Source organism: Anopheles coustani, chromosome 3 (assembly GCF_943734705.1).
Source record: "Anopheles coustani chromosome 3, idAnoCousDA_361_x.2, whole genome shotgun sequence".
Taxonomy (NCBI): Eukaryota; Metazoa; Arthropoda; class Insecta; order Diptera; family Culicidae; genus Anopheles; species Anopheles coustani.
In genome coordinates, this window is record NC_071288.1 from 68,313,253 (window position 1) to 68,325,219 (window position 11,967).

Consider the following 11,967-nt stretch of genomic DNA (forward strand, 5'->3'; position numbering starts at 1 on the left):
CTATTTGCTCAAAAAGAGGGCCTTACTTTATTCCACCTGGCGATTTGCGTTTTACAACGAATATGCACAATGTCCGAAATATAACGTGTTGAACCAATATTGACACAGACGATAAGAACTGACTATTTATCTTTTGTTATTATCTACCCTCTTCCGTTGTCTGGTGTGATACCATGTTGTTATATACAAAAATTGTAAAACTATGGATTCTTTTTCTTCTGGAGTCTTTCGAGAAAGTTTGAACATGTCCATGCAGAAGACGTTATGTGCAAATCCTCGAAGTAATCAATGTTTTTTGTCAGAGAAAAGATGTTCATGACTGACAACAGCTTTTATTAGCAATTAAACAAAGGTACATTTCCGGAACTTCACATCGAACACATTTGAGTGAAACAAAGCGTCAAGTAACAAGTACATCAATTTTTAAGGATGTTTAACGCAATTGGCTAAGTAAAAAACTTGACGTACAGCAATTGGAATTCATTTCTTGTTACCGAAAAACACCATTCGCCTGCTATTCGATGTCTTTGGCGCAGCCATAAAGATAAGATCTCCATTCGCCAACTTCCGTTCTGCATTCATCCACCGAGAAGTGTTTTCGTTCAGCTTTCAGAGAAATACGGAACCTCAGAAGAATCAGATAATGCTGCATCATTTTGGAGGCAGCACTTATCTTATCATCGGCAGTTTTGGTACGCCCTTTCTTTGTTTACATTTCGGTTGAGCTAAACTTGCGTTGAATGCATATCGTAAAACGCAAATGTACGCAAATTGGTAGTACATGGTTAACGTGCCTTTGCCAGATTTTACGCGGCGCAAGCACAAAACTTCAACCCTACACCGGACCCGGAGCCACTGTGTGGCGAGATTCGGTGCAGGAAGGTTACCGAACGCTTGTCATCTTATTTGTAGGAAACTGTGGTAAATTTTGCCCTCTCACGAAAGCGGCAAAGCCCGTACTCCAGAATGAAGTTACTGTGGGCCACAGTGTTTGTGGCCGCTATAGGGACCCTAACCCATGGATCTCCGGTGAAGAGAGACTCGCCAATTGGTAAGAGTAGTGACGACGCAGTTCTTGTTGTCAATGTTGCGGTGTACTGCTGTATTTCTTGGTGTGTAATGCAAAACTTTCGGTTTGTCCAGACATGGAACTGGCCTCTCCACTGGAAGAGGTGGGCGGTAACTTCGAAGGCGACATGGTACTATCACCGGAGCAGGAGAATGCTGTGAAGTATGGCTACACGGCGCTCATCGGAGAATCCTACAAGTGGCCCAATAGTATCGTGCCATACAAGATTGATACCACCGCATTCAGTAAGCTTGCCTCGCACCCTCGTATGTAGTCAATGATTGAAAACCCTTAAGTATCTCTATATAGCTGCTGTCCAGCAGAACAGCATTAAATCCGCGCTGCAACAAATCGAGCTAGTGAGCTGTGTCCGGTTTGTCCCACGAACTACTGAAGTGGACTATGTCGTTGTAACGGTAAGCCAGGAATCTGTTCCACTTCAGCAAACCGCTTGACCGCTGACATAATCGCTCCTCCTCAACAGGGCGAATACAGTGGCTGCTGGGCAACCCTGGGCCACCGGGGAAAGATGCAAACGGTCAACCTGCAACCGAACGGCTGCATGTCCCGCGGAACGATCATCCACGAGTTCCTGCACGCGCTCGGCTTCGTGCATATGCAGAGTGCCTCGGATCGCGACTTCTACGTGCAGATCAACTGGGCCGCCATTCCCTCCGATAAGGCTTCCAACTTCGACCGTTACAGCTCCAATGTCATCGAAGACTTTGGTATTCCGTATGACTACGACAGTGTCATGCATTACAGCAACACCGCGTTTAGTGTCGACAACAGGCAGCTTACCATCATTCCCAAGCGGTCAGACGTCACTATCGGGCAACGCGTTGGACTCAGCTACAAAGATATTAAGCGGATCAACTATCTCTATCCAAATTGCTACTAACATTTCACCAAAAGAATGTAGAAGCGGAGGTAATGAGTGATGATGATCGTTGGATGTAATCATCCATTAGCATTGTAGCGAATAATGTATAAAATATTTATGGAAGGATAAGGTTTTCGAGAGATTAGCTACAACCCACAGTCTCTGCAATTTCTAGCTGGGTTAAAGTAAGAATTTAAATACAATAAATTTTCTTTAGAAGTCATTTACGTTGAGCATTGCATATTCTGTTGATTCTATTTTTAATCATTTGTTTACCACCTGACAGTTATAGTTATTATAGCTTAGACTGTTTGTTTATCTACCTTATACTTAAATTAGTACGCCTCCATTGACTTTTTATCTACTACATGCGGAGCAAGTGATATTCGCCCAAGCCTTTATTTACATTCGTAATATCAACAGTTGTGGAATGGTTTCAAGATATGAAATAAGAGACCTATAAGTTATATTGACATACGTCTTATTTTGGATGATTTCCACTTCTATGCCAGTTTTTATCCGGTTCCAAAGCAACACAATTTAGAATAAATGAAGGTTTTAAATAAACTAATTTTGAAATTTCAGGCATGTACTAAGTTTTAAGTAACGAGTTAAAAATTTTTAGTCCATTTTCACATTCCAATAAAATAAAATTAATGTGATGGTGTAATGGTGTACTTATATATTGTACTCCAATAGCAGATCAAGTCTGACAAAACCGCATGATATTTGACCATTAAAAAAGCTTCTATTTTTAGTGCTCTGATAAAAGTTACACATGTTTAGTTTCATGTATTCCCGATTCGCATTGCTTCGGAATGCAGTGAAAGCGTATTCCAGGGAACCACCCTTTCAGACGTACATGATTACCACCTTATTGGACACCGGCTACTTTTGAGGAGGGTGTGTGCTTATGTAAGTTATATTTTTTTCTTTTTGGTTGCCATTGTCATCATCTTATCAACAAAGGCGAATTCGAATACGCTTGGCCATGTAAAGTCGTGTCTCGTTCACGGGCACAGTTTCCGATAAAGCGCATCCCGTGTCCAGTTCGGTATGTTCGCAACTACACGAATAAACACTTATTTCATTTGCTTATCACCTGTTGACCAGTATCAGCCAAAGTCGATCGACCACGGCAAAGTGCACCCTTATAAAAGGCACATCTTTGCGTCCGTGCGAAAGAACGGACCGTTACGGTGGCCGATTGGTTGGTTCGTGTGTTGGACGCAGTGCAAGATGAAGTTACGACTCGTTGGGATGTTCTGTTTGACGGTGGTCAGCTGCATGGCGGCTGGTAAGTGTGCAGATTATAAGGATTTTGTCAACCACCTCTGACATGTGTTGTTGCAGTGCCTTGGAGATCCGAAGGCAGAATCGTGGGTGGCAGTGATGCCACGATCGAAAACCATTCCTACCTAGTGTCCCTTCGTCGACTGCACAAGCACACCTGTGGCGGTGCCATCCTAAACACGAGAACCATCCTTACGGCAGCCCACTGTGTCTACTAGTGAGTACTGCTATGGCACTTGGCTACAACTTTGCTCTTCATGCATTATCGATGACCATTACAGCCCGGAGCTGGAACCGTCGGACTTTGAAGTGCGAGCAGGCTCAACGTACCGTAACGAGGGTGGTCAACTGGTTGCGGTTTCCGAGATCCACTCCCATCCCGACTATAACGACTGGACGCTAGAGTGGGACATATCCGTCCTGAAGCTGGCTAGCGACTTGCAACTAGGATCCTCCGTACAACCAATCAACTTGCCACTACGTAGCTTCGCCATCGCCGATGGTGTCGATGTTTCGGTCTCCGGCTGGGGCTCTCTTTACGTAGGTTGAAGAAAATATCCTTAGCATTTTACATACTCCAACGAATAACCGTCTACTTTCTTTTACTTAGTACCAGGGACCATCTACCAATCACCTGCAGCAGGTCACGCTCCCCATCGTCAGCAACTCCCGGTGCGGCATGGCGTACCAGAACTTCGCCCCGATTCTTCCATACCATATCTGCGCCGGCCATAAAGGCAAGGATGCCTGCCAGGGAGACTCCGGTGGTCCGCTGGTCTACCAGAACCAGGTGATCGGAATCGTTTCGTGGGGCTACGGGTGTGCCTTCGAGAACTATCCGTCGGTGTACACGAGGGTGTCGGAATTCCTGGACTTTATCACAGTGCGCCTCTAAAGTGGATTCCCCGCGGATGAGCATTCAGAGCAGAGTTTAGAAAATTCGTCTTAATCTCGGTACCGTTTTGCTAGAACTATCCTGTTGTGTCATTCTTGAACAGTAAAGAAACCCTAAGCTACGCCATCCATCCGAGCTCGCTTGGTATTGATTTGTCTAATAGCATTAACTCATGTTTTCCTGTTCATTTCCGATGCTGATAAAGTTCATATTGGCCATGTTTTTCGTGATCTGCACTTTCCTATACCATTCACAGTCGATATATAATTGATGTCAAACTGTTAATTTATATATTTTGAAATGGACCAACTGATAAAGCGCCATAACAAAACTTCAATACATTTAAGGTGTTTACCGAATGTCCTTTATTTGGATCAATCAATCAATCAAATTTTACATAAACATATCTTCTATCTTCTATCTCCTTTATGTAGCTTCAAATCCGCTTTTCGGACAGCAATGTTTTTTAAGAGCAATAAAAGTTATAAATTGGCACAGGATTTGTCTTAAATGGTTTATTTTAGTCATCTTATCGGATTATTGATTCTACTTCACTGCACGTCAAAAGTACGCTCTGGTCAGTTTAGACACTAAGTTGTCATTTCATTGGAGGATAGCTATGAACGGGGAAAATGTGTCAGGAAGCACTTAGTACTATTAAGCAGGAGAACAGAAAACGGTGGAAGACACCCGAGGCGTCCCGTGAATACTCGAAGCCTAGGATTACTTAAACAAACGCAACAGCAGTGCGGCCAAGGTGGCCATCAGCAGCGAGCTCACTGTCCTGCTGGCTCCACTGAAGCATCCCATATTGTCCAGGACCAGCGCGAACCGGGCATTATCCGGGAAGCGGCATTCCGGCTCAGAACAGCGTATAATCGCCGGAGGAGTCTGGGGTCCTTCGACGGATACGAACAGCGGCGGACAGGTGCCGATGACCGAGTGGCCATTGCACGCGTTCGAGAGGTCGATATCGACGGCATCCGTGTTGATGGTGCGACACTGGATCGAGTCTCGGTTTTCGGTGGTGTTGAGCCTGCAAAAAGCAAGCAGATGAGTGAGATACACCTAACTGATGAGCAGTTTTGTCGTGAACCTACCTTGGACGCTCGACCCATCGCGAGTGGCAGACAGTGAGTGTGGCAAAACCGTGTCCCTGAATGCGTAGCCGGCGGTTGTTACCCTCCCGGAAGAAGTAGTTTGGATGAAGCCGGTAGAAGTTGACTCCACGCGGCTCCACGAACTGGTTCATGGAGTTCGAGCCCCAGTTCTCTTGGTTCCAGTCGTGTCCGCATCGAGGATTAACCACCCGTCTGGGCTCCTCCAGTATCCGAATAATGACCGGATTGAGCTGCACCCGGACCGTGTCGATAACGGCACCAGAATCTAGCTCACGCAGTGCGAACACGTCACGGCGTTCGTCGCGCACGAATCGGTTGAACCGACCTTGATCGCCGGCCGCAAGGTAGAGGAAGCGTAGGTCCGGAACCTCCTCGCGGAAGATCTGAAGATGCTGGATGGCAAAGTTCGTGTCTCCCTCGCTGACCCGGTCCATGTGTACGATCGTAAGGGCGATCTTGGAACGTCCACTAAGGCTGTTGTTGCGCCGTTCCTCGCTCATCAGCGTGTTGGTTTCGTTGCGCAAGCGGCGGAACACATTCGGCAGGTTGAAACCCGTGGGCACTGCAACGCGAATGGAAGGAATGTCGAAAGGTAAGCCATTTCTCTACCATACAAACAAATCAAAACTTACATGACTCGTGCAGCTGGGGTGTGTAGGTCAAATGGAAGTCCGCAAGAAACTGGGTAGTGTTTACTACAACGCTTCCATCGCGGGCATTCAGTATGGTGTATGTCGTGCCAAATCGTCCTACGTCAACCGAGTCAAGGATGTGACTGTGGAAGGCATACAATTGAAAATAGTTAAACTCTTCAGAACTTTTCTAGCGAATAAGTATTTTACATTATTTAACACTTACGAAACGACAGAGTACGCATCTCGGTAGGGCCATGCGGCATCGACGAAGATGTAAAGATCAGAAGCCGTTCGCCAAACGGTGGGATCGTTCATGACGATTGCCGTAGCGTCGCAGGAGAGGTCATTCAACGCCGTTGCTGTTTAAAGAAAGTTAGTTCACATTAGTTCTCAACCAAATGCCATTGATTTAAAGCGTTTAAATTACAAATAAGAGGTTCTTTACGTCAAATTCACGTAGCAAATATTAGGTGCTGCTCAGACCCTGACCAAATACGGTGATGATTTCTAAGTCAAAAACCCATAAAGGATCCTGCGGTACTTACGAATGTAGTTGGCAAGTGCATCGGTGGAGCGATCAGCAAAGTTGACGATCGCCGACTGGGTGACAGTGAACGGCATCTGCATCTCCTTATCCAACACGGTACTGAAGGCGACCGTCTGATCGCGCATCTGCTGCATTGGTGCCACGGTCGTGAATAGATCCCGTCGGTTGCAGGACCGCACCGTATCGTTGAAGACACCTCGGTGCGAGTAGTACATATCCAACAGCTGACTAAGCCTAAGTCCATTCGCTCGACTACGCCATTCAGCGACGTTGGTCGCCAGCAGCAGACCGTCGATACCGGCCCGGATCTCCGTGTCAGTCATCTGCAGGTGTTCACGTTGGCTCAGGAAGTACCAGCGTGGAGCAACGGTACGGTTCCAGGCACCGGCCGCTCCCACCTGCACATTGTTCGCCTGCGAGGGTACATGCAGCAGGCTTACCTCGGCTAGGTCCCCAGCCAGAGTCGCTGCCCACCGGTTGTCGACGCGCATCGGTTGTGCCTGCTGACGACTACGGTACTCGCCTGCTCGGGGGGCTACGAGGTCACGCAGCTGCACCGTTTGCGGTTCTAGACCAGCCGCAATTCCAGCCATTACCGTGCCAGCCATGACGGAGCCCCAAGGCGTGTACACCACTCCGTTCTCCACCGGACACGCACTGATCGCGTTCGAGGCGATGTCCACCAGCGACACGTCGCCCAGTTCACCGGCCGCTCCGTCCTCCTCCAGTGGTTCTCCCGCTTCCTCTTCGGCTGCGGCAGCATCAATTTCTGGGGCATCCTCCGGATCCGCCCTTCCCTCCACTTCGGGTGCCTCCTGTGGTTCCTCTCCGTCCGCCAGTTCCTCCCCGTCTGGGTCCATCTCGAGCCGTGCGGACTTCTTGAACTTTTTGATCTGCTTGCGGATGCGGTCCATTTCCGGCTGCGCCAGCATCTCGTTATCGCCCAGATAGTTCGTACGCAGCTTGCTGCGGTCCTTGAAGTCCACCTCGCGCGGTATGCGGGCTGCCCGGTACTGGGAGAGTTGCGAACAGCGGATATTCTCATCGCCTCGCACTCGTCGGTCGATCGAGTTGGAAAGCATAAAGTGCAGTGCGCACTATAAACGGGAGGAAAGGAAAAGTAGCAATCAGAACAAAGTCTTCTAGAGGATTAGAACAAGTTGAGGAACTGAACATAATCATTAGTATCATTTTCAAAGTGAAATTATAATCGTTTGTTTGTTCAGTTTAACTTCAAACTTTAATAGTTCTGGGTGTCTGCCGTATAAAGACCATCTATAGTTTACCATCTTTAAATCGACGTTAAATTGTATATCTAAAAGAGAGATCACTTCATTCTCTTGAGTAAATACAAAAGTTAATTATTGGATTTTAATTCAAAAGAACCTAAGAATTAGAAGCTGTACCCAAATTGTTGTTGAATGTTGAATGTTGTGTTTTGCATTCTCAATCAGATGACGTCATTTGATAAGTCATATGACTGATAATATTGTGAAATCATAATGATCACACGAATCTTTGACAATACTAAAAAGGCGGTATGACTTTCGATCTGCCCATAGACACCAAAAAGACACCAGACTTACCCGCTCGGCAGTGCTGAGAGTTGCGTTGGGGAAGTTGACCGCGTTACCAGGTAGCAGGCGCGAGAACAGCACCCGATGCTTGGTGAACTGGAACTCGGCCGGACTGAACGGGATCACTCCGGGCATGTTGGTCACACCTGTCGCCCGCACGATTCCATCCTGGCGGAAACGGTGCAGGATGCTGATGGACAGCTGGCGAATGTCCTGCTGAAAGCCGGGCGTGTCCTCGACCTTACGCACCAGTTCGATCAGCATATTCATTGTCATCGGGAGCCGATTGTCGCGCTCGAAGGTGGCCGGGTCCTCGTAGCACTCCATCATGGATGGCGCGACCCGTGTGAGGACGTTCTCCTGGGCGCTCACCACGCCCAGTCCCAGCAGGACCGGGAGTGCCAGCGCCAACAGGCACGACACCAATTGTTTCATTCTTTCTTAGTGATGCGCTTTCTGGAATGCAAAACAAATAAAGTGCGTATTTGTAAATACATCTATAAATACCTAAACATGTTTCAAAACCATGCCGACCATAACCTGTTACACTGTTTTTTCATGTATTGAAGGGACACCACGATTGACAACGGTGTTTCTGTTTTTTTCTTTTTGAAATACTTCATTTGCCCAACCCGTCCTGCCAAGGTGGAATTTTGCCTTTCGTAAGCTCAACGCTGCGCAGTTGATAAGATAAGACCCTCTAGACCCCTGCGATAAATGGTCCGATACCGGGAACTGGGCGATGTTTCACCTGCTGCAAATTCACCTGTCGAGTGTTTTTTTTCAGTACTTTTTTTCCTTGATCCATTCCCGGCACAGAAATCGAGTCTAGCCCTCACGGCACATGACGACCGTCATAGGCACGAACGTCTCGAACAACAAAGAGTCATATGAATAACCTTTGCCTATGGGTAAGTTATTATCGTCCGAATGAATCACTCTGATTTTACAATCATAATCAGAGTAATTATCAGGCCTATCCTCTAGTCTCATCGATGACTCATGATTCGATGCTATCAAAGATAAAACACATAGTTCAGGACTAGTTTCTTTAAAGTATCCTAAAGTTTGGCCGTAGGATTCAATTAAATGCAATTAGGTTTTTCGAGGAAAGTAAGACACCAGTTCGGAGTTACACGTACACGCACCATTTTTATAGCACTTATTACCCAACTTATTTGCTGTGTTATGTTATTTTTGTGAGTCAGATATATGCCGTGTTAAAAACCACCTGTATCATAGTCCTTTGCTTGGCGATAACAGAACCACATGAATGAACCACTTCCTGGACCTTCTTCAAACCGACACCGGGCGTGGTTCTCGAAGTGCACGATTGAGTGGTGTACAACTCGCACTTGATACCGCTGCAAGCGATAAAACTTAACGATCCAGCGTACCATTATCAGCTTTCGCAAGGGTTGCTTTAAACGAGTTCTGAGTTCATCAATCAGTTGCATATTATGATCAAACGGTTTATGTGCAGTTCAAACATTCCTGTATGCAGGTATCGCAGACAACCATCGCCACGAACAGGAAGTAATCCGTCTTTACCACTTTCACTCACCCAAAACAAGCATGTTCACAGTTCTAAACGGCTATATGGTAATACTTCTTTATATCAAACGTATCGATTGCTCAAAGACTACGAGTCCTCGTTTGCCTTTAAATCGTATCCCAAGTATTGCTAAACTTGTCATCCAAACTCGCAACGTGTTTGTATTGGCTATCTTATCACTCGCGAAGCTGATAAGCTGATAAAGCGGTTCGATACGTGAACCCTAGACTGCTTCTACGCAACTTGAGCGAACTAGATAAACGTAAATGCTCCGCAACGAATGCCACAAGATCCACCATATCTTTAATCCCAACGAATGCTTCCAATGTAGGTTGTTCCCTTGGCTCACCTTGCCGGTGCGTTTCTTAATCACTATAAGTATGTAGGTAGCAGATACGCCAAGGCTATTTTTATACCGGCTCACCTATATCAAACACCAGTGGACATAATCCGTAACCGAACTAAAACACAACCGTTCACGGCGGGTGGTGGTACTTAACTGCATGTTTTTTAATACAACACCCACCGTTATGGTATCGAAAAGAACCTTATCTCTTACACAGACACAAACTCATTCATTCCCGAATGTGAGGGGAATGAGCTTTCTTATCTTATCACGTCAAAAATCGCTGGAAGCTTCAACTAATTGAGGTGAGAAAATTTAACGCCAGCAGGTATGCACCAAGGGCTGACAATATAATCAGAGTTGAGTTCACCATACGACGGTATGCTAATTGTTGTGATTTTTCTAAAAACGCTCTGTAAGTCAGGTTATTGGATCGTCACATGCAGATACTAAATGTCCCTTTACATTGCTCTCTCACTCTCTCTCGGGTCGAAATAATTTATGTCAAATGTTTTTTTCTCATTAATAACCAACTAATTCAAACTCCAACAACGCTTACAAAAATATAGAACAACGTTAAATTCAATCATGCCTTCACACGTGTGGCATTCCGTTAATTTTCAAAACATTCTACACTAGCGACGCGCGCGGAGTTTGCATGAACTATGGGTCGAGGCGCCATAATAGATGGTTCGAGTCTTAAGAAAGGAAAAATCACGATGGCGAATAGAGAACAATGCAGTTTATCCGGTTGTTATGGTTTTTTTATTTTCCTTCCGTTCCGATTACGGTAGCTTCCCTCACCAACTTTCTCTATTTACAATTTCAACAGTTAAATTCGAATGTCGTTCATCGATTAAGGCATGTGCTATAATTTGAAATTTTACATTCACAACAGCATAATTTTATTTCGTTGGATACATTTTCCACCAAAGGGAAAGAGTGTCTCCTGCGCGTTCATTTCAAACATGTTCGGAAAAATCATAAGTAGCACAATTGCCATTCGTATTAGATACCTTTCTATTCTTTTTACACAACATTTAAATGGGGAAAGAACGTAAATTTTGCTTCGATTATTTTTCATTTGATACAATTTTATACTACATTAAAGTAATCAACGAACAACTTCCCTCACTTCAGGATAGGCTCGCCGAACATTCTGCGCAATGAAAATATGTTCCCCTATCCGAGGGGGCATCGTATGCCTCCATGAGCATTGTTTTTTTCCTCTCCCCTTGCCCTTAACTGCATTTTCCAGGAAACCCTTTCACCCTACAACTCGGCAAAAACCCCCACCGAAATAAAACCCGGTCCCGCACCGGATGCGAGCCAGCGCAGGCATGGTAGTGCTAGCGAATAAAAAAAAATGAAATGAAACCATCCAAGAAAAGATACCTCCTTCGAGCATCGAAGGGCAACACATGGCCCAATGAGAAGGGGTGTTTAGGGCGAATGTGGGGTGTAAACGAAAAGAAAAGCAATGAGAAACGCGGCCCGACAGCTGCGCCGTCTTCTGGCTGTGTGCACGTGCAAACAGGACGCAGGAAAGTGCTGCCAGGGAAAGGAGAACCTCCAGGACGCAACGCGATGGCAGAGGAAGGCGATGTATCGGGTGGCGATGGTGGTGGGATCACCGACTCTCCCAACCGCGGGCTACCACCTCGGTGCGCTTTTGGAGCAATTGAGGAAAGGATGAAAAGAAAATGTCCATAAAACTGTCCTGGTAATAAAACAAAACAATGGAACAGTTATAAACAATACTTTAATACTTTCATTTTTAATCAAAGTTTGTGGTTTTATTTATAAAACGCTGCATCGGTCCAACCAAATTAAACGTTTAAGATTTTTTCACATGACCAATTTACTTTATCTCAAATCACAAAAATAAAAGTTCACACCGTCGATCGTCCAGGACCGCTCTGCAGTTGTAGTTGTAAAGGCGGTGGGGTAGCTGGGTAGGGTTTTGGATGGGCTACATTTCGCCACACACACTCACTACCCCAACGCTCGGATGTGTTTTCGTTCCTTTCCGCAGCACAAAAAAGA

The 11,967-nt window shown here is 45.8% G+C and overlaps 4 protein-coding genes across 4 annotated transcripts in view; 2 read left to right on the plus strand and 2 right to left on the minus strand.

Annotated features, from left to right (window-relative positions):
- Positions 1–11,967, minus strand: part of LOC131260616 (inactive peptidyl-prolyl cis-trans isomerase shutdown-like) — a 113,118-nt gene that overhangs the window by 8,274 nt on the left and 92,877 nt on the right. The window lies entirely within an intron of this gene.
- Positions 967–1,970, plus strand: LOC131265850 (astacin-like). The gene is made up of 4 exons (XM_058268185.1): positions 967–1,051; positions 1,144–1,314; positions 1,379–1,485; positions 1,554–1,970. The coding sequence occupies exons 1-4, from the start codon at positions 967–969 to the stop codon at positions 1,968–1,970; spliced, it is 780 nt and encodes a 259-aa protein (XP_058124168.1).
- Positions 3,192–4,140, plus strand: LOC131260627 (trypsin-3-like). The gene is made up of 4 exons (XM_058262398.1): positions 3,192–3,249; positions 3,306–3,462; positions 3,527–3,785; positions 3,856–4,140. Exons 1-4 carry the CDS (start codon positions 3,192–3,194, stop codon positions 4,138–4,140), a joined length of 759 nt encoding a protein of 252 aa, XP_058118381.1.
- Positions 4,661–8,455, minus strand: LOC131265858 (uncharacterized). The gene is made up of 6 exons (XM_058268195.1): positions 8,030–8,455; positions 6,442–7,540; positions 6,120–6,255; positions 5,894–6,036; positions 5,241–5,823; positions 4,661–5,176 (listed from the first exon to the last, which is right to left on the minus strand). Exons 1-6 carry the CDS (start codon positions 8,453–8,455, stop codon positions 4,864–4,866), a joined length of 2,700 nt encoding a protein of 899 aa, XP_058124178.1. The 3' UTR covers positions 4,661–4,863.

Bases quoted from the DNA above. Each gene is read 5' to 3' on its own strand.
- LOC131265850 (XM_058268185.1), top strand. From the start codon at position 967: ATGAAGTTACTGTGGGCCACAGTGTTTGTGGCCGCTATAGGGACCCTA. The intron at 1,315-1,378 runs GTAAGCTTGCCT...ATCTCTATATAG, and splicing joins GATTGATACCACCGCATTCA to CTGCTGTCCAGCAGAACAGC. The intron at 1,486-1,553 runs GTAAGCCAGGAA...CCTCCTCAACAG, and splicing joins TGGACTATGTCGTTGTAACG to GGCGAATACAGTGGCTGCTG.
- LOC131260627 (XM_058262398.1), top strand. From the start codon at position 3,192: ATGAAGTTACGACTCGTTGGGATGTTCTGTTTGACGGTGGTCAGCTGC. The intron at 3,463-3,526 runs GTGAGTACTGCT...TGACCATTACAG, and splicing joins GCAGCCCACTGTGTCTACTA to CCCGGAGCTGGAACCGTCGG. The intron at 3,786-3,855 runs GTAGGTTGAAGA...TCTTTTACTTAG, and splicing joins CCGGCTGGGGCTCTCTTTAC to TACCAGGGACCATCTACCAA.
- LOC131265858 (XM_058268195.1), bottom strand. From the start codon at position 8,455: ATGAAACAATTGGTGTCGTGCCTGTTGGCGCTGGCACTCCCGGTCCTG. The intron at 7,541-8,029 runs GTAAGTCTGGTG...TCCCGTTTATAG, and splicing joins CTCTCAGCACTGCCGAGCGG to TGCGCACTGCACTTTATGCT. The intron at 6,037-6,119 runs GTAAGTGTTAAA...TGCCTTCCACAG, and splicing joins GATGCGTACTCTGTCGTTTC to TCACATCCTTGACTCGGTTG.